The sequence below is a fragment of the Dunckerocampus dactyliophorus genome, chromosome 4, assembly GCF_027744805.1.
Source record: "Dunckerocampus dactyliophorus isolate RoL2022-P2 chromosome 4, RoL_Ddac_1.1, whole genome shotgun sequence".
Classification (NCBI taxonomy): Eukaryota; Metazoa; Chordata; class Actinopteri; order Syngnathiformes; family Syngnathidae; genus Dunckerocampus; species Dunckerocampus dactyliophorus.
The window spans coordinates 34,632,052-34,654,433 of record NC_072822.1 but is presented as its reverse complement, the minus strand read 5'-3'; the positions used below and the strand labels follow the sequence as shown (position 1 = coordinate 34,654,433).

General features: G+C 42.5%; 1 protein-coding gene across 3 annotated transcripts in view; it reads right to left on the bottom strand.

The window, feature by feature from the left end:
• fras1 (Fraser extracellular matrix complex subunit 1) overlaps positions 1-22,382 on the bottom strand; it is a 218,192-nt gene that overhangs the window by 44,584 nt on the left and 151,226 nt on the right. For all 3 annotated transcript variants that reach the window (XM_054775017.1, XM_054775018.1, XM_054775019.1), the window contains 7 exons: positions 18,703-19,026; positions 10,717-10,876; positions 8,289-8,467; positions 4,811-4,927; positions 4,217-4,331; positions 2,804-2,941; positions 111-143 (listed from right to left, as the gene is read on the bottom strand). In XM_054775017.1, the coding sequence (XP_054630992.1) occupies positions 111-143; positions 2,804-2,941; positions 4,217-4,331; positions 4,811-4,927; positions 8,289-8,467; positions 10,717-10,876; positions 18,703-19,026 (1,066 nt within the window). The remainder of the gene's footprint in view (positions 1-110; positions 144-2,803; positions 2,942-4,216; positions 4,332-4,810; positions 4,928-8,288; positions 8,468-10,716; positions 10,877-18,702; positions 19,027-22,382) is intronic.

The window sequence follows — 22,382 nt, the reverse complement described above, 5'->3', positions numbered from 1 at the left end:
CGATGGAGGTGGAAATCAGGAGCAAAGACTGACGAGGACGTTGACGGCGAAGACGTGGAGATGGGAAGACCAGGGGTGTTGGAAGACGGTGAAGAAGATGAGGTACTTACCTGTGAAATAGACGCTCAGCGACTCGGGAAGACCTGCAGGGGATGAAAGAGCAAACTGTCACGGCCGTGCTCAAATCGACAAGTGCGGCCTTGAACTTCAAAAACACTTTTCACTTGAGACATTTAGGGTGCAAATGAATAACCTGTGCATAAAACGTCAAATCTTCATTTTTTAAATATCACTAACGGCTGCTTCAAGGTCCCATATCGTAGTATTTTTCAGCACTTTTAAATGGGCATCAGCGTGTATTAGAAGTGTGTTAGCCTTGATGCACGAATAGATTAAAAATGCTTTTAGTAAGCCCGACTGTAAAAACGCTGTTTTGTGCATCTTTGGCTTTACTGCTAATTAGCTGTGTTTGTCCACACCTGCAGAAGCGCTCCAACGTACATGATCCACCGTTGTCCAACGTAATAGATGCCATGTATCACACACACATTAAGGACAGGAGGACCACGCTAGGACCACGATAGCGAGCTGCATGTGCGCTAAAGTGCTATAACATTACACTCACATTTCAACAGCAACGCCATGCCAGGCTAGCACATTCGCAGGGGAAAAAAAGATGAAATGTACTACTCCCACGTCTGTAGCGGACTGACGGATAGCTTTTTTGACCACATTTTAAGATGTGTAGGGAAGCCTGATTTTCACAAAGCTGTCCTCCGCCGTGTGCTCGGCGTAATAGTGTTAGATTTATGAGGTATTAATGAGTAGGTCATTATAATAAGTCAGGATGACAGGATAGTAAATGTTCTTATGGGAGAGCAATGGGAACAAAGCGGTCCCGATGGTCAAAAGTGTGGGCATACATGAAAATCACTAAATGAATACAGACCCACCATCCACCAATACGAGCCTGGACTTTGTTTTTTGGAGATATTAGCAGCATTTGAGACCAAATATGAGGTGAAAGAAAAGGGGAAAAAATCCAGTATAGTAGTCTATCTGTGCAGCGTGGGACAGAGTTAGAAGGTGTCTTCAAGGACCGTCAAACAAAGTGGGACAAATCGCCGCTCGCATTAAAGATGCAAAACCTGTGGGATTTCTAACTGTATGCCATTTTTTGAAAAAAATAATGGCCCATATTTTCCAAAATGTATATCCATTTACACAAAATTTGATGAAGTTATTGTTGTAGTTATGTACCAAAATCGTTTACCCCAAGGAGATTTAAATCCCTTTTCTATCTGTAATTCATTATGAGTTAACTATCGACAAAATGCGATTAAATGAATCGCAATACAATATTTTAATCGATTGACAGACCTAAAAAAATACATAACTAATCCTGGCCAAATTTCATACAGTTAGTATGAAACTTTTTTTAAAGATGTGTAGTGAAGCCTGCTTTTTACAAAGCAACACATGCAAATCTCATGTTCTATACACCTTGAAGTAGAGGAGATCCTTCAATTTGAAAATGAATAATAAACACGAAAGTCATACCATTAGATCGAATTTTCTTTTAAGATGTTTAGCAAAGCCTACCATTTATTTATTTATTTTTTAAAGAGGTCGTATCCGTGAAGAAGTGTTTTTTTCAAGCGTTTGAGGGCCTCTTCTCTGCAAACTGAAGCAAACCAGTGACTTTTCTTCCATTTGGTGCTCGTGAGGAGGCTCTAGGGACACGTTACCGTTTGACCATCATTAAAAAGTCACTTTTGCATAATCTAACTTTCTTGTGTGTCATTTCCGGCTAAAACTTTACCTCAAAAATGTGTCCAAAGCATGAATAATTCGCATCAAACCGCATGCAAACTTTTCCAGCGGAGCGCCTCATTAGGACACAAAGGTGCGGTTTTGAAAATAACGGTGGCTTTGTTTGAAAGATACTGCACTGCACCGCCCTTGTCGGTAGCTCGCCATTAGCATTTCAGAGACGCGGTGTCGCAGTCTGAGACGGCTACAAAAAAAAGGGGTTCTACCGACTGCTTGACCATGAAAAGCTGATGAAACGACGCATATCTTAAAAAGACAGATGGCAGACATGTCTGACTTGTTTGTTCAGAGTATTTCATATCGGCACCATTTAATGGCAGACAAGAATATGATTAAAAAAATAAAATTTAGCCTGATCAGATATGAATGTTGAGTTGTGACGACACTTTCAAAAATAATAGGACTAGACGAGAGCTATTTCTGACATCTCCACCCACTTACTGCATGCAGATAAATTGTCAGGAAAATATGGTTTGTTTGGTATCCATTAGTCCATTTGATTGGACTGATATTAGCTATAAGTATGCTCTAACATACATAAGTATTCTTGCTATGAGACACATTAAGATCACACTGACTTGCTATCATTATCCACTCGAGGCATACTCTACATCCTATATAGAAGCGTCACCCTCGGTAGAAGTTAGACATTTTTTCTAGAAGTTGTTTCATTAAATTCTACTTCTCGTTATTCTCAAAGAGCTCTTGTCTATTTTGGAGATAGGAGCAGATTTTCGGGTGACACATATCATGAGAAATGTTAGTTTCTACGCATGTGTGCGCTCGGGTAGCATGGCACACAAATGTGAGAACTTCTGCCGAGGGTTATTATATAAATGACTCGCATGGCGGTTGGTTGTTATAAATCCCCTGCTCAATACATGGCTTCATTCCTACGTGACAGCATTCCAATGTCACGACTCATTAGAGAAGACTATTAGAATGGGGGGAGTGAAATGGGGGGTCTTACCAATGAAAGAGTACTGGTAGAGCTCCTGCAGGTGTGAAGGAGCCTGGGGGGGTCTGTAAATGATCTTGCCGTTGTCGATGTCCGCCTGGGTGAAGTGTTTGACCGCAATGTACGGTCTGTCCCGGTGCTCAATGGCCCCTGGTGGAGAGGCGGGGAGAAGAAAACAAATTGAGTCCAATGATCTGGAAATCCCACCTCCAAGGATGGTTGGTATTTTGAAATATGTCTCAGAGGCAACAGGGACGCTCAAGGGGGTGGGCTGGTTAGCAGCAGGGGAGGACAGAGGCCTGGCGGGCGGGAGGTCTTTAAACAAACATCAGGAATCAAACATGCGAGCAAGCATGACGTGCCGAAATATTGTATTGTTTAAATCTAAATAGCTGGCAACACGAGTGAACAGCAAGAAAATCATGTCTTGCTTACAGACAAGCATGGTGGTGGTAGTGTGCTTGAGTGCTGTCAGGAATGGGAGAGCCGCGGTTCATTTTTGGGAAAAATTAACGCCTACATGCACCATGACACTAAGAAGTATGACTGTGAAGGTAGCGTCAACGAATGGCAGCGCACGGACGCCCATAACACTGGGGAGCTGCGGTTCATTTTTGGCAAAGATTAATTCCTTCATGCACTGCGACACTAAGAAGCAAGTAGCAACACAGTACGGGAGCGCACGAATGCCCCCGACACTGGATGAGCTGCGGTTCATTTTTGGGAAAGATGAATTCCTACATGCACGGTGACACTAAGAAGCATGGCGGTGGAGGTAACATTACAGTAGGGGAGAGCACGAATGCCAACAGCACTGAAGAGATGAGGTTCTAGATGAATTCCAACATGTACCGTGTCATTGTAACATGAAGCATTCAATGTAAACTGTATGCATGTTTGAAATAAATGAAACCATAACCATGACCATTGTGCTTCTGCTTCACCAAGCATGATCAATTAATCTAGTCCCCTTAATGAGCCGTAGCTCCACAGCGTCAGCGGCACTCGTGCAGCTCCCGACCATGACACTACCACCACCACCATGCCCCACAACGTCACAACACATATTGTAATTCATGCCCCCTAGGCCACCCCCAGTGAACCGCAGCTCACTCAATGCCGGCAGCACTCATGCACGCTACCACCGCCTTGCTTGACTGTCGGCAAAACACACTTATCTTGCTACTTACTTGTGTTGACTCATTTTCAGTGGGAAGTCAATCCATACAAGCTGCACACTGTCTACTTTAATGAAAGCTTGTTTTCTAGCGTGTTGTCCCTTGACAAGATAGAATCAAATGCTTGCTGAAGTGTGAGGACTGCACTCACTTTTGTGTGAGAGAGTAATTCCACATGAGTGTCTGATGTCCCTGCAATGCAGAAAGTGTGCGTGTGCGTGCGTGTGTGTGTGTGTGTGCGAGAGACCTTGTCCTGTTGGTAAAGGTTTGGTGATGTTGTAGATGAGTTGATCACTGGAAGTCTCAGAGTCAATGAAGGACAGAGCTGAGGATGAAATCTCCGTCACACGATCCTCCAGAGCCTGTGCATCCACACACACACACACACACACACGCACACACACACACACACGAGTCTTTTTACGCAACTACTCAATCAAATCAAATAATTTCCCAAGCATCAATAACAGTTTTACTATCCATTAATAAAACTCCAATCAAACAATCCTCTACAGTAAATATTTTACATGAAATAATTCCATCATGTTGAGGCCTTGATACTGTCTCCAAAACGAGTCCTCCACATGCTTATCACCTGATTCAAATAGCCTCAGGTGTCTAGGCATGTGAGTCTGCCCCAGAGATCCCCCAGAAGTTGTCTGTTCAGGTTGTATTGATCTGTCTCTTTGCATGCGGGTTTTATGAAATTGTACCCCTCATTATTCTCTCGTCCCTCATCTATTTGGAAGCCACCAGCTGATTTTCCCCACGACACTTACACAGTCAAAGAAGTCACCTCATGGTAGGTTTGGTTGTACTATGAGTGAAGTTTTTCCCTCACCGTGACTTGCAGGTCACAGTCTGGGTCAAGCTGAGGGAATCCTGGGGTTTGTGGTAGGACTCCGATGGTGAAGGTCTGTGCATCAGTCCGTGTGGCCGGGGACGCCTCAGTGGACACCTGAGGAGATGAGATACAAACATGACTGTGTCCTCCCGCACTCTTTGCGGAACTTCTGTAAGGTTCTGTGAATATCACACAGCATCTTTCTAAAGTCTGCAACAGTTTATCATCTCCATTCTTGGACGTTTCACCCATCAAGCATAGCGGTGTTTCCCCTCCTCAATAAGTAAACATCATGGCGGCTCGTCCCCTCACTCAGGATGATGTAATGCAAAGGCGTGGCGTCTGAACCGCCAATCAATGGCTACCCTACCACAGCGGGCGCTGAGTCAGCCCAATTCAAAGAAATATTGACGATTCAGTAGATCCCATACGACATTGGGGATATACAGCGCATCGCATTATGTTCCGTCTATAAATCCTGTTAGTCGAACATCAGGGCTGCATTAGGAGAGTATGTGACGCAATAACCTGCCTCTCAGGCTTGCTGCTTATTGAGAGTGAATGTATGAATCTGCAAAAAGCTGAAAACAGACTTCTCAAGTTGTATTTTTAGGCAACCACATGAAAAATCAACCTCTTTTTGGGTCCTGTTTTTTATATACAGTGTGCATTTGAAATATGTATTGAAACCCCTTCCCAGAATGACAAGAGAGGAGCTGGTTGACAATGTCAAGGGAGTTGGGAGCACAGTCAGCAAGAGAAGCATTAACCCTTAGATGCATAAGTGGGTCAAAAATGACCCGGTGAGGTTGTTTTCTTGAAATATCTTCGGACTGAAAATTTGTTATCATTTCATATTCTAGGTATTCCTCAAAAAAAATGTTTTTTATATAATGTCATTCACAATTTTAACTTACCTTTTATACATTTTAAGAAATTTCAGTTTTTGTATTACTACCCCAAGCTTCCATAAGTGGGTCAAAAATGACCCGTGTGCATTTTCTATGGAATTCAATGGGAACCACTGATTCTAATCAACTTTGGCTGTCAGCAATAAATGAACTGTGGACCACGCAGACTATATGAGAAGTGTCACCCCTCAGGAAGATTATTTTACACAGTAAGAGCTGATACTGGTAGGTGCAAGTTTCTACAGTACATGCCAAGCAAGCCTGCCAAGTACGGCCTAAAGATCTTCTGGGTTTGTGATGCACGCATCCCCTTTGCAATAGATGGTATAGTTTACACGGGGAGACAACCAGGGGAAGAAGTTCAGAAGAATCTGGGAGAAAACATTGTCCAGCAGTTGTGTAGTAAATTTAGAAACACAGGTCGCAACATCACCATGGATAACTTTTTCACCAGTGTGCCACTCGCGCAGCATCTCCTGGAGAAGGATCTCACTATTGTGGGGACTCTACGTCTGAACAAGCCAGACATCCCTCCTCTGATGAAGCCTTCCAAGTCCAGGGAGGTTTACAGCACAGAGTTTGGACAGCCTTACCATGGTCAGCTAAGTCAGAAAGAAAGGAAAAGCTGTTGTGCTCCTGAGCACGATGCACCACGACGAAGCAGTGGATGAACATAGCAGAAAGAAAAAAACAGAAGTGATCACATTTTACAACGAGACAAAAGGAGGTGTAGACACCATTGATCAAATGGTTGGCAACTACACGTGCAAGCGCCAAACACAGAGGTGGCCCATGGTGCTGTGGTACAACATAATTGACATCGGCACCCTGAATGCATACACCTTTTTCATGGCTCCGCACCCAGATTTCAAGAGCGGCATCACCAATGCACGACGGCTGTTCCTCAAAGAGCTGTCAAAGGAGCTTGTCACACCACACATGAGGAGTCGACTGGAAAGCTGCCCCCAACTGCAAACCCCGATTATTAAAGCAATGGAATGGTGCGGGGTGACAAAAGCCACGACCCAGACACAGGAAAGAAATACACAGGGCCAACCAAAGAGAAAAAGGTGTCAGATCTGCCCAAGTAACAAAGATCGCAAAGTCAACAATAGGTGTGGGAAATGCAATGTACCTGTGTGCAATGATCACTGCCAGAAACAGGTAGTTTGTCAGAATTGCATACAGTGATGAGACAAGAAGGCAAATCAGGGAAAAGAGAGAGGAACTGTCAATCAATGACTGGACAGTTCTACACATACATACACACACACACACACACACACACACAGACACACACACAATGGATGCTCATATTTTTCTATTGCTGTTCTGGGTAATTTTCTTTTTCAAAAATGTTAAAAAGTGAAAAATAAAGATATTTCAAACATGAAATCATTCTTGTATGGTCCTAAATATAATACTAAATATTATACAAGTGATTATTCTTAACCAAAATGACAAAAAATTTCATAAAAACGCATTGATTGTATTATGGGTCATTTTTGACCCACTTATGGAAGAGTGTAGGGTCCAGTCACTCGTGCATCTAAGGGTTAATAAGACACTTTGCTGTTATTGATTGAAGTCCACCTCCTCAAGAAGACCTGTCTAAACCCTAAAAAAACCCCTAACCCCCTAAATCTAACCCTAACCCAAACCCTTAAGGCTATCAATTGAGGTAACCCACACAAGGCTTGAGGGAAAGGGATGTGGTGCCCTGAGACCGAAATTGAGGTCTTTGGCACCAAGTGGACTCAGCGGAGAAATAGTGACTCTGAGTCCAAGAACAGCATCCCTACCGTCAAACATGAAGGTCGGACCATTTTGCTTTGGGGATGTTTCTCTGACCTGAGCTGGTGAGCAAACGCAAGAAAGGTCTGACCTCTTTGCTTGATGACAAGTCAGTGAAATTCAATGAAATACTTATTTTCCTTATCAATTTACATATTAATTGATAACAGGAAGCAGTCCTGGTGGAATTCCCAGACTTTATCTCCAGCAGCCCCAGGGAAAGTTGAGTTTGAGACTCCTGATTTATAACTCTTATTTAATGTTCTTTTCTAGACTGTTCATATCTTTTGTAAGGTGGCAAACTAACAAAATCCGCTGGGGGTCAAACACTTATTTTCCCCAGTAGAGCTGTTTCTCCAGTGGTGCATTGCAGTAGACACTGGAATGTATTCATGAAAGACTGACTGTGGTCTGTTACAAGAGCTATTTTTGGATAGGATCTTGTTCGAATGTGATTCCTGTGGTGTCTGTTTACTTTGCATACAGAACCACAGTGAATTCCGTACTGCATATTTAAAAAAAAAAAAAAGGTAAAGGCATCACTGTGACAATCGTTGCTTTTTGACGCCGCCCCCAGCCTACGCTTTAGCGCAAATTGAACAGTCACTTGAGACTCTAATTGGACTGAAGTCACGAAAACGCATTTCATTGACGGAGCCAGAATGTTGGCTTTTGGCAGCTTCATTCGCTCATTCATTAAAGAGACCGGCAGAAACATCTTTACACCTCAATCAAATTTGAACGCAGGGGGGGGAGGGCTCGGTACCGACCTGGAACTGGAAAGAGTCGCTGCCGGCCCCGGCGCCAAAGTGGCGGTACCAGACGGTGCCGTCGTTGACGTCCTGCTGGGTGAAGGAGGTTGTGCTGGTGAAGCCTCGCTCGTCCGTTAGCGACGGGCTCCATCCTTCCGGGGGGCCGTCGGCCGGCATGGACACCAGCACCACCTCACCTGGAAGGAGACGTTTGGATCACACCTGGACTACTGAAACATGATGCTACCAAGGATTGACAACCTTGCACACAAATCATGAAAACTCTTCTGGGAAGACTTTTGACTCTCTGTTCCCAAAGTGTTCCCACAAGGTCGGACGCGTACACAAGTACCAACTGCCTTGCCAAGATAAAAACTAAAGATTCAGGTGTTCAACTAAGGACTCTCGTCCAGCTGCATAAGCAAGGCCTCTCGCAGCCGCAGCGCGCCATTGCTGCCGAGGTTGGACGCAGTAAGACCGTCATTTCAAACTTCTTCAAACAGGATCCCATTGGCTGTCCGTCAAGACACGGGACCATCCTCTGCCCAAATGAAGGTTGCACTGGTGCCAAGTCTAGTCCAATAACCATGAGACGGCATTTGCGAGAGAAGGATTTTAAGAACAAAAAACGTCTCCAAAGGCCTCGTCTCCTTCAACTGCACAAAATTGCTCATTTGGAATTTGCACAAGGGCCGCATGGCGGCCGAGTGGTTAGCATGTTGGTCACACAATCAGGACATCGGGGAAGATCTGTGTTTGAATCTCCGCATCTCTGTGTGGAGTTTGCATGTTCTCCCCGTGTGTGGGTTTTCTCCGGGTACTCCGGTTTCATTCCAAAAAAACATGCATGTTAGGTTAATTGGCGACTGTAAATGTGCCCTGCGATTGGCTGGCGACCTGTCCAGGGTGTGTCCCCCCCCTGCACCCAAATGAGGATAAACGGCATATAAAATGGATGCACGAGCGCATCAAACATGGAACGTTGGTGGAAAGGTGGAAGAAAGTTTTCTTCTCCTTGATGGAGATGATGGCTTCCAACGTTACGTTACATGACACCACATCCCACCTGAGATGTGGAACAGTGGAGGGGGCCCTCTTCCGACCCTTCAAAGGAACAATGGCGCTTCAGGTTGTGCAAGGGCATCAAACGGCAGCTGGCTATGTGGAGATGTTACAGGGGGCATCCCTCATGACTGAAGGCCTTCGTGTGTGTGATAATGAATGGCTTTTTCAACAAGACACCACTGCACTTCACAAAGGACTTTTTCCAGAGGCATAAGCTCACTCTGCTGGACCATCCTGTGTTTTCCCCTGATCTAAATCCAACTGAAAACATTTTCAAAAACATTTACAAAAATGGACATCCGTTCCAGACAGTGGATGCCCTCCGTGAAGCCATGTTCACCACCTGGAGCAACATTCCCACTAGCCTCCTGGAAACACTGGCATCAAGCACGCCCAAAGCCATTTTTCAGGTGATTAACAAGAATGGTGCAGATCCTCATTGCTGAAGAAATGTTATTTCTATTTTAGGGGGGGTGGGTGTTTTGCTTTTAGCTATGGTCTGAAACGTTTGATCAGCTGATGACCAGTCTATTTCACTTTCACGCCTTTCTCTGAAATGTTTTTGTCTCACTCCCATGTCTTCTTTTTACATTTTGAAGCTCTACAGAGAACCTCCTTCAAAACGTACATTCTTGCAAATTTTCAGCTGCTCTTTTTAAGACAAAATCTGCTTATCCGAGTGCGAACGCTTAGCCTTCCCCATGAAACACGTAAACAAACTAAGACAGGTGACCTTAAATCCCAGGCACGTACCGTGATCACGGCCTACCCTAGTTTGCACGAATACAACTCTAGAGCCCGGATATAAGACAACCCCTTTTTTCCCCAGACTGTTTTCTGGGAAAAAATATCAAAATGTATTATATTCTTATATTAATCTTATTGTTTTTTTTAACCTGTTCTGTCCCAGTAGAGGTGGGCGGATCAAATATCGCTAATATTGATACCAGGGTACATAATAGTACTGATTCTAATCATGATCAACAAATGAAATGCAAAAAAATCTTCAATTATATTTTAATTATGTTTTGTATTTTTACATTTTTTAGAATTACCCCTTTTTTTAATTAATCAAGACAAAATAAAATAAAATAAATTACATTGTGACCCTGTATTTACTTGCTACTACTTACTTAAATTTGTAATGTCGACCACCTGAACTGATCGCCAGCTTAGCCGTGCAATCGTGTTCGTTTTGCCACACTGACTCCTCCTGTTCGATCTGTATTGCAGTTACATTTGCAAAGCCACAGAGACGCAAAGAGAACACAACGATAGAGGTCTGCAACACGCACATTAACCCTTGCTGGCATTGATATCGTCTTACATTCGGGTCGATGCGGAACTTAAAAGAGCGACTGTTGATAAACGTGATCTTTACCGTATTTGGGCTTTCCATCCGAGGGCAGAATGCTGTAAACTATGTTGTCAGTGCTGACCCCCTTGTAGTCAGCCTGCAGGTATTTCTTATTCAGTCGCACCATGCCGCCCTCCTTCACCCAGGTGAGGGGCACGGATAGCAGGTGAGGCGAGTGGGACGCCTGCAAGAACCAATGACATGCAAGAACACAGAGACGTGAGTGTGAAAACTTTTTAACACTTCAAAAAACAAAGTGGCTTCCAATCCCTCCTTCTTCTTCCTATGGACCGGATGGGTTTTATTTGGGCTGTGATGGTCCAGATGGTAAGAGTTTAAAATATATATATTTAAAGTACCACCTTCTGGTTGCCACAAGACTCGCACTAAAAGCAATATCCAGCATATGGCACACTGTCAGAACAAATGTTGATGAAAAGAATGAAAAGAAGGAACTTTGAGCCAATCAAGGCAAGTTTGGACTGAACTAGACTGACATTAAAATGTTCATAAATGTCAATTTTGGTGTAAGATTTACTGAGAAGCGATGAAAAACGCACTAAAATAATTTAACATTTGAACCCCTGCGTAAATGATTTCTGCAAAGAAAAGGATTCCCCCTTCCCCATTCTTATCCGGGTCCGGGTTGCGGGGGCAGCAGTCTCAGTAGGGAAGTCCAGGCTTCCCGGTCCCCGGCCACCTCTTCTCGTTCCACCCAGAGGACACCACGGCGTTCCCAGGCCAGCTGTGAGACATAATCCCTCCAGTGTGTCCCAGGTCTTCCCCGGGGCCTTCTCCCGGCTGGGCATGCCCGGAACACCTCACCAGGGAGGCGTCCGGGAGGCATCCGGACTAGACGCCGCTGCTCTCCATGTGAAGGAGCAGCGGCTCTACTCTGAGCCCCTCCCGGATGACCGAGCTCCTCACCTTGTCTCTTAAGGAGAGCACCCACCCTACGGAGGAAACTCATTTCAGCCGCTTGTATCCGTGATCTCGTTCTTTCGATCACGACACAAAGCTCATGACCAAAGGTGAGGGTGGGAACATAGATCGACCGGTAAATTGAGAGCTTTTCCTTCCGGCTCAGCTCTCTCTTCACCATGTCGGGTACAGTGACCGTATGACTGCAGATGCTGCACCGATCCGCCGATCCGTCTTCCCTCACTCGTGAGCAAGACCTCGAGATACTCGAACTCCTCCACTTGTGTGATTCAGAAGAGACTATGAAAAAAACAAGAGGGGACACTGAGGCCTCACCCTGGAGCCAGGCCCGGGGGAGGGGCTCACAGGCGAGCTCCTGGTGGTGAGTCGGGCCCAATCCGAAGAAGCCAAACGGGATCTCCCCCCCCCCCGTAGACCCACCACTTGCAGGAGCACGCATAAGGGTCCCATGCAATGTGATTTGGACGGCGTTCGAGGGCCGGCACCTGGGCGACCTGGTCATCGGTGGCCAAGTCTGGTTCTTGGGACATGATTTTTTTTAATGGGAAAACACGCCCATTCTTGCTTTTTTTCTTGCAGAAAACACACCTCATACACCCCAAGTCAGTAATACTTGTCATGTCAGGACATTACCATTCGTTAGTGAGCACCTATACATTTTATACATTGAATGTGTCTAATAAACTGGTGCCTCAACTCAGCAGGATAATCCAGGCTTTATAGGAGTGTGAAAAATAGACATTTTTACGGGCGTCTCAATTTCTGACATTTCCCCCCCCCTGCTATTCGCAGGCGATCTCGGAAGGTAACTCCTGCAAATGGTGGGGATGAACTGTCCACATAAACGGAAGAATATCAGCTAAAAGCTCAACAAAACCACAAACACTTAAATGGGTCAAATGTAATTTCATAATAAATTCATCTATAAATGTAACTTTTTTTCATGAATTCATTTGATTAATTATTGTATTATTAAATTATTTAAAGTTATTTTATTATGAATTTTGTAATTAATATTATTACTCTATATTTATATTGTTTAATGGCGCGTGTGTGTTTTCCCGCCATGAACTCGTGTTTTATCAGCACCTGAGCCTCGGCGGGGCTCAAACGACGTCTCAACAAAAGACTCACACGACGGCTCCTGGGTTTTAACAAGTGACAGAGCCCGTTAGGGTTTTTTTTTTTTTTTGCGCGACTGCCGACAAAAGCAGACAAGAAAGAGCGGGGTGACGACTCGGCGTCTCTCGGGGGGGACGTTTGAGCCGCGAGGAAGCCCGCTGGCGGGAAGCTGTCGCTAAAACACTCAAAGACTGCGCCAATCCTTGTTAAGCCGAGCTGCTGTATGCTCTCTAAGACATCCTGCAACTTATCACATTCACACATTCATGGATAAATTTACCAAAATATGAACAACTGAATTTTCATGAATACTCAAAGTACTGGCAAGACATGAAGGTCCAATGTTATCATTTCCTTTTTTTTTGAACAATTTCAACTGATTTGAAATGTATTGGAAGAGTGTTAGCGCTCTGATGCTGGAATTTAGACAGTTTAAAAGTGCTTTTAGTAATCCGTACAGGGAACACGCCGTTCGGTGGCTGCACACTCACTGCAACAGAGAGGCTCACTGAATGAAAAAAAATATCCCCCCCAAAAAACAAATCCTGGCCAACTTGTATACAATTAGCCTTCTTAAAATGTTTTTAAGATGTGTAGTGAAGCCTCTCCATGAACTCTATCCTCCGTCTAGCGGTGGCGTATGCATGGGGCGGACCCAGCAAGCTCGGGCCAGGTCAGAGATGATATCATGTCCTTGAGGAAGGAGGATTTTCCTTTCATGACGTCATGAAAAAAACAAAAAACTTGACAAAAAGTGAAGCCAACAAGTGAGGCAGATGACAGATTTGTATCACGTTTGGGGCGTACAAACAAAACATTATTGTTTTGCAAAATAGTGGACCTTTAATTGCAGGAAGCTGCATTTTAAGATGTGTAGCGAAGCCTCTTTTTCTACACTGCAAAAACAGCCATACTTGAAAGTAGCCCAAATGATATTATATTTTATATTATATTAAAGTGAAAGAACAGCAAAGCATTCTGCCAATGGGACAAGCAAAAGTTGCTTGGCTAGAATTCTTATAACTAGAATATTTTTCTTGGGACTTTTAAGAATATAATGAGTCCTAAAATAACAAGTTGTTCTTGATCACATAGCTAGATTTAAACAAAATGTTCTTATTACAAGGTAAGAAGTCAGCCAAATGCTCTTATAAGATTCCTAAATTGAGATAGAATTTGCTTTTATGAGGCTAGATTTAAGCAGAATGTTACATATTGTAGATATTCTTATGGACAAACAACCATTCATAACTATGGACAACTTTAGAGTCTCCACTTAACCTATCATGCATATTGTTGGAATGTGGAAGCTCGAGTACACAGAGAACACCCACGGGGGGATGGGGCAAGTCCCGCACGAGGGTGTCCCAACGGGGACTCGAACAACATGCTATCCACTCAGCCACCGTGCAGCTAACATCTTTTCTTGCTGGCATGTTAGTTATGTTGGTTACTTCTTCACCGGTCTGAGCTTTTCAACAAGCACCAGGTGAGTCATATGGATGGAACTTTTTTATTTAAAAATAAAAAAGTGTGATTGTATCTAAAACTCACTTAATTTAGAAAAACCTACTGTCATAAACACTGTTAGAATTCTTTTTTAGCATGATCTGCATGTAAATTCACCAGCTTTTAAATTCATGAACGAGATAAAAAGAGATCATATTTTCCAGTTTCATTCTTCATTTAAGACAAATATATATGAATCTGTTTTGGAAGAATAATGCAGATACGGTTTTTAGCTTGTTATTAGAAGAAAGAACTCATTTCTGGCAAAAATATTTTCATTTGAATTAGCTAGCTGTACTTTGGTAATATGAGATTATTTTTTTCAAGTGAAAATTGCTAGACGATATATTTTTTCTTTTCAGGAAAAAAAAAAGAAATGGTTGCTTAAAATGGAACTTTTTTTATTTTCTTGAAATTCAGTTTTGGCAGTGTACAAAGTGGTTGGTGTATGCATGGGGTGGGCTCATCTAGCTAGGGGCGGGTCAGAGGCAGTATCATGTACATGACAGATGAGACTTTTGCCTTCATGAGGTCATGAAAAACCCAAAAACTTAAAAAGTGAGCGTGTTCTTTGAAATGTGAAGCCAACAAGTGAGGGAGATTTTTATCACGTTTGGTGCACATAAACAGGCTCTGGGGACACATATTATTGTTAGAACATCATTAAAAAGTCACTTTTGCATAATAGGGGACCTTTAATTTTAGGAGGCTGTATTTTAAGATGTGTAGCAAAGCCTGTTTTTTTTTTAGAAAGTGGTGGGTGTATGCACAGGACGGTCTCATCTAGATAGGGATGGCTCAGAGACGGTCTCATGTACATTCAGAAGGAGGGTTTTCCTTCACGAGGTCATGAAAAAACAAAAAACTTCACACGTGAGTGTTTTCTCTGAAAAATGAAGCAAACAAGTGAAAGCAGATGACAGATTTCTATCACATTTTGTGCACGTAAACACACTGTAGGGCCACATATTACTGTTATAACATCATTAAAAAGTCATATTAGGGGACCTTTAATTCTAGGAGGATGCATTTTAAGATGTGCAGCGAAGCCTCTTTTTTTTTACAAAGTGGTTGGCGCATGCATGGGACGTGCTCATTTTAGCTAGGGGCGGGTCAGAGGGGCAATGATGTTGATGAGGAAGAAGGATTTTCCTTCATGAGGTCATGAAAAACCAAAAAAAAAAACTTCAAACGCAAGCATTTTCTTCGAAAGGAAGCAAAACAGTGAGGGCGGTGATAGATTTTTATGATGTTTGGTGCAAATAAACAAGCTCCAGGGACACATATTACTGCTGGAACATCGTTAAAATGTGACTTTTACATATTAGAGGACCTTTACTTGTAGGAGGCTGTATTTTAAGATGTGCAGCGAAGCCTGTTTTTTAACAAAGTGGTGGGCGTCTTCACAGGGTGGGGTCATCTAACTAGGGGTGGGTCAGAGGCAGGATCATGCCCATGAGGAAGGAAGATATTCCTTCATGAAGTCATGAAAAACCAAAAAAACTTCAAAATGTGAGCCTTTTCTCCGAAAAGTGAAGCAAAGAAGTGAGGGAGATGATAGATTTTTATTACCTTTGGTGCTCATAAACAGGCTCTAGGGTCCCATACCACGTTGTTAATTATGGAGCTTTACTTGTAGGAGGATGCATTTTAAGGAGGCTGCAATTTAAGATGTGCAGCGAAGCCTGTTTTTTATTTATTTTTTAAATGATGGGTCATGAAAAACCAAAAAACGTCAAACTTCGCTGAGAAGTGAAGCAAAGAAGTGAGGGAGATGATAGATTTTGATCACATTTGGCACACATGAACAGGCTCTAGCGACACATAACATCATTAAAAAGTCACTTTTGCATAATAGCATTTTACCACTTTCTAGGGACACATATTACTGCTAGAACATAGTTAACAAGTCATTTTGCAAGATTAGGTACCTTTAATTGTAGTAGGCTGCATTTTCAGATGTGTAGCGAAGCCTGCTTTTAACATTATTTTGGAAATGAGTGCTAACTTAATGTTCCCCTTCAAGGAATTTGCTTAGTTTGAGCTCATCCATCAGGCGGAAATTACAGACCGGATCATTCCAGTGCTTTAAAGTCCAGTCCATTGTTCCCAGCACAATGCAGCAACAACAAGACCCCCAAAACGCCACATAATCCCACTGATGGTGATGATCGGAACGATGGAACTTAACGTAAGTGTGAATAAATGTCAAGAACACATGTGATGAGGTGATTCTCCGTCTAGGCAGACGGCAAATGAAGCATTGTGTGTGAAGACAGATCGTTTGTTCACACTCAGCGGTGACAGTGAAAGGATAACTGGGGGATTTTTTTTGTCAGATGTGACAAGGCAAGCTGGGCATCAAAAGTGAGCCTCAGGCAAGCGGCAGCTTTTTTTTTTTTCTTAAGTAAGGAAAGTCAACACTGAGAGAAGTGCACGGACACGTCAAGGATTGAACGTGATGGAGACTCAAAGATGGAGACACATTCTGACAGACGTGACACAGACACAAGTATAGAAAAACAAGAGAGGACGCGGGAAGAACGCAAACGTTTGCAGAACGTGATGTCACATGAATTTCTTTCCGATTGTGGCATGTTGTTGTCGGTGAATACGGTGGAACCTCGAAGCTAAAAGCAGTTTCTCGCATGAGAAATCATGAAATAGTCTGTTTCAGGGTCAAGCCGTCACAAGCAATGCTTTATGTCTTACTAGCTAGCGCTCGCTGTTCAGGCTCATTTCCAGAAGTGACGTCATCGGGGTGACACCTCTCAGCTGAAGCAGAGTAAACACATGCTTCTCGAGGTAGATCGTCGACTTTATTCTGTATATTTTTCATCAAAATGGTAGTCACGCAAAAAAGCTGCGTTGCTGCTGGATGTTCACAGTCTCTGAGTTATCTTTTCCAAAAGAGGACGCTTTAAGGCAAAAATGGACGAGGCAAGTGCAGGGAACGAGAGACAGATGGACGCCCGCCTCGAGTTCTGTTCTTTGCAGTGATCATTCCACTGATGACTGCTATGAAGGAACACCTTCACAAGAAGCATTTGGCTTGAAAGTACGGTATAAACGCATTTTGAAAAAGGATGCTACTCCGCCGGTACACAGGAAAAAAACAAAGACAAGAAGAACGACATCATAGTTGCCACAGAACAGAGTAAGTCATGTCTTGTTTACATAATGTCTCCTAAACACTATTCCATGATAGCGACAAGGCTGCAAAGCATGATACACGTTATATAAACAGATTTTCACAATGATATGCATGTTTACTGTGGGGGGTGGGGGCAACGGCTGCAGCTGCGACAAAAAATAAATCAGGCCATAAAGACCCCTTTACGCTCATTAAGACGCCGATTTAAAACAACAATTGAAGGATAAGCAACTCCAGATTAATTTGCACTTACCACCAATCTTCATCTCCATGTCTTAAGGCTTAAGTCCACGTTCTGCAAGTTCGCCATTTCAGCTCCGAATGTTTCTTCCTTCTCGGGTATAATCACTGTAAACATCCTCCGTCTCGTACACCGCTATGTTTGTGGAGCTGAGCGATAGTACTCCGATTGCGTCACTTCGGGAAATGAGACTGAACAGCGAGAGTTAGCCCGTCATGGCTGGCGCCATGAACTATAAATGTCATTTTTGCTCATTTAAAATTGAACTATGTAGAACATACTAACAAACAAATATATAACGTAATTAAGCAAAGTTGATAAATCATGTCAAGGACCCTTTAAAATTCTTAACTGTCATTCAGGTGTAAAAAGAAGATAACCCCTGTTACTGCTACAACAGCTCATTCTTTAAACTGGTCAATCAAGTGGCAAAGAAGCTAACCCTGTTCCTGCTAAAGCACACTTAATTGTCCAAAAAGTTAATCTTGTTACTGCGAAAATGTGTCAATCCCCCACCCCCGCTTCCTGGTAAAACCGTCTCTAACAAGATTAATTGTCACACACGTGTAAAAATAAGTTAACCCCTGTCGCTGGGAAAACACATGATTTTTTAACACTTTCAATTGTCAAAAAACTGCTAAAAAGTAGAACAATTTATTTCAGTTTTCTTGTCATACAAGTGTAAAAAAAAGCTCTGCTGCAGCAACTCATATTTTATCATTCTCAAGTGCCATTGAAGTGCAAAAATAAGCTAACCCCGGTTAGTGACGTAACACATTTTAAAATCCATTTTAACTGCTTACAAGTGTAAAAAGAAGTAAACCCCGTTACTGAGAAAACACATCTCATTTTTTTATGTTTTTAATTATTAATTGTGTAAATTAATTTTAAATGTAAATGCATTGTAATATTTCAATTTTAAATGTCTTAAATAAAATTGAATATCAAGAATTAAAAATGTAAAATGTAAAATGATGACGTGGTCGTATTTGGAAGCTATGATATGTTATGAATGGTTTCCCAATCCTATGTCCTTCCTTACCTTCTGGCTGATGTGGACTTGCAGAAGAACGTTCTGGTAGCTGTGTCCGTCATTGACCTGCAGCACCACGTGGTCCTCCGCGGCCCGGGAGCCGTCGTGCACGTACTGCACCTGCTCCCGGGACAGCTCCTCCAGCTTGAAGCGGCTCAGGGCGTGCTCGCCGTGGACGCGGGTCAGGCGGCCGTGACGGGGCGGCTCCAGCACCATGACCAGGACGTCTGCCGGGTTGTCGGCGTCGTCGAGCAGCAGGATTGACTTGGTGATGGTCGCCACGGCACCGGGACCGTCCACGGGCAAGGGAGCTAGGGTCAGGACCCTCGGAGCCTGGAAGCGAGAAGAAGAAGATTGGAAGCAAGGATTTTTCACGACCCAGTTTTCCAATCTGGGAAAAAAACTACAGCACAGCCTTTGTTTTGACAGTCAACATTCACTGAGACGTTTGGTCAGCACTAAATGGTGTGCGTTCACAGAAAGTCATGGCAAAAGGAATGCTGCTCTTTAGTACAGTTGAAAAAGCAGCATTTCCGGAAGTGCTGCAAAAGTTGGATCGACTGTACAAATTGCCTGTGACGAAATACATGCAATTCTGAAACTTTACAGCCTGAAAGATGACATATTCAAGAAAATATTGCATGATTAGGATATATTATTATTTCTTATTATAACAGTGGTTTATTTGGTCTCAAGAATTTTGTTTGTTGATTTTGCTTAGCGTGAATTTGTTGGGGAATAAACATTTCAAAACGCACCAGCATTGTTTTGTGACTCGGTTAAATGAAAAAAGTTTGTTTGTCCGTATTTTTTCATTGCACTTTTCTTAAAATGAATGTTAAAATCTTGTCTCATATTTGTTCTTGTTACACCCCTACTAATTATGCAAAAGGGTCCTCATGGAAATCTATCATCTCCCACAGCTTGCGAGGGCAGGCTTCACTACACATCTTTCAAAAAGTTTTAAGGCTAATTCTACAAAACCTGGCAAGAATTTGTTTTTCAAATGACTTTTTTTTTCAGATTCAATGAGCCGGTCTTTTGCAAGGTGTACATAATAGAAGATTTTCATATGTGCCCACACTTTTTACCCTCAGGACCGATTTGGTCCCATTTGACTCCAATAAGAATGTTTGATAAACAAACTGATATTCTACATATTTTATCTTGTTGCTCATGAATATTCACGAATAACTAATAAATCTAAGTCTAGTACGCTCACCACTTGACAGGGCGCATTGTTCGCCGACAGGCTTCACTACACATCTTAATAAAAACATTTAAAGGCTAATTGTATGAAACTTTGCCGGAATCGTTTTTTAAATTATTATTACTTTAAATAATAAGCCGCTCTTTTGCAAGGTGTACAGAGTAGGAGATTTACATGATCACACTTTTTACTCTCAGGACCAATTTGGTCTCTTTTGACTCCCATGAGAATCTATGTTTGATGTAAACAGAACGGATCGTGCTGTTTTTCTTCAGCGAAAAGGCTAAACTAGCCTGATGTTGCTGTTAAAATTGGAGTGCACCGTAGCGCACTTGTTATGCTAGTGTTGCGAATGTCGGTGCCGCGCCGTGTTCCAGTCTTGGATGAGACACTTCCAATACACTCTTGTGGGACTTGTTGAAAATGGTTGAAAAATAGATACCCTTGCAGAAGTTTCAGCTGTCGGAAGGAAACTTTCCCTGCAAGAACCTCGTCTCCTCAGACGAGGAGTTACCTTCCAGGAATGTGGAGCAGAAGGTGAGCGGAGCTTTCTCATTAAGCTGCACCTGAAGGCTCATCAGGGCTGAAAAAGTAAAGCTAACAAAGGAACCACAAAGCTTTGGGAAGGAAAGTTTCTGTGTGCGTTTGGCCTCCATGTTTGATGAGACGAGGGCGCTAAGGACATTCCTGGACAGCCTTTTCCACTTTAACTTCTATGCATTTGTTCAAGTTCGCGTGGTAAATTACAATATATGCAGTAGATACTTTTGGAAATACTTGACTTTATGGTGGCAAAGTTGTGTTTTGCAACAGCGAAGGGAAAAGGCACGACGACACAGTTCACCATCGGTTCAGCTTTAAGTAGCTTTTAGCCCAATTACAGCAAATAAACAAAGTACATGTTTAAAAGCAAACATACTGTATGCCCGTCCCAAAGTGATCAAATATGATCATAACGAAATGCGCCAGCGTTTCTATTACTGTACAAAACTGCCTTTTCAACGTGTGCGAGGAAAATAGTCCAAACAGACCCCGTGCTTAATTGAATGTCTCGCCCACTCAAAAAAACACCCCCAATCCACCTCGGAAAATGCTTAATATGATGAGCAGATGTGGCATCCATACCGTAATATATACTATTTTACTGATGTAAAAACAATCAGGAAATAATAAATAATGGGATTATTATTATTTTTAACCATTCATTTCACCAATCATTTATTATTAATATTGTATTTTTTTATTCATGCCTTTTTTTTAAGATTTAGAGGTGTTGAAATAAAATTCACTACAATAAAGGAGAAACAAAAGCTCTAAAAAAGATATTAAATAAAGATATAATAGTTCAGGTCATTATTATTTAAGGTAATGATACCTTAACCTATTTTGGAGGTGATGAGTATTTACGGCATAATTTACGGTCCTTCATACCGACCGCTATCAGGCTCTACAACACCTGAACCATTTTGTATTTCACTATGTCTATGAATTGCATGCATTGTCTATGACTATGCATTCTTGACTTGTGTACATACTTGTGTATCTTGCTTGCTGCTGTAACAGATGAATTTCCCTGCTGTGGGATTAATAAAGTACTACTACTACTAAATAATATTCAAATATTTATTTTTGGGGGGGAAAAACAAAGCTCTTTTTTTTTTTTTTTTACAAAAAAAGGTTTGTCTTTTTCAATTCTTGTGCATCCAAGTTTTTAGACGTATAGTTGATTCAAATGCGCTAGAGCAGGGGCGCCCAAAACGTGGCCAAAATGGGCCATTTGCTTGTTTTCTTTATTGGCCCTCGGCTACTTTTTCTTGAAATGAATCAGAACAAGTTGAAAGAAGAGCAACAAAGGTATAATGTAAAAAGAAAACGTTGAAATATATCTATACTGTATATCTTACCTACAGCGACGGTATCTGCATGGGTTGGTTTAAGCCTTTTGCAGCATTTTAATATCAAACTGGCCCCTGCATCCTTTCAGATCACGCTGGAAGTTAGCCAAATGCTTGAGAACGCTGCAAGAGATCGCCTTCCCTCAAAAGTGTCATGAATATAAATAATTTACTTCAAGCTGTACTCTGATGCTTTTTTTCCCAGCCAGTTACTGAAAACAACATATACAAATTCACTAACTCAAACTTGAGGTATGAATCATTCCTGTGAGTATTCTCATCCATCCAGGTCTTTGTGTTCTTTTGCAACTGGACCGTTCAGGTTGTCTTTGGCTGCCTCTCATCCGAAGCTCTAAGGGATGGTACAGTATTTATCTTCTAAGATACAAGCACTCCTTTGCCAGCCAACGACATTTGTTTGGGTGGAATCCCTGTCATTAGTGCCCCGTGGAGCTGGAACGATGGTGATAAATGCACCTGAAACCAAGGTTTGGCGACGCGGTCGCGTTTTATTATTTGTTAAAATGGAATGGAACGCTAATGAGGGCCAACGACAGTCGTTTGGGTGGAATCTCTCGTCAGCA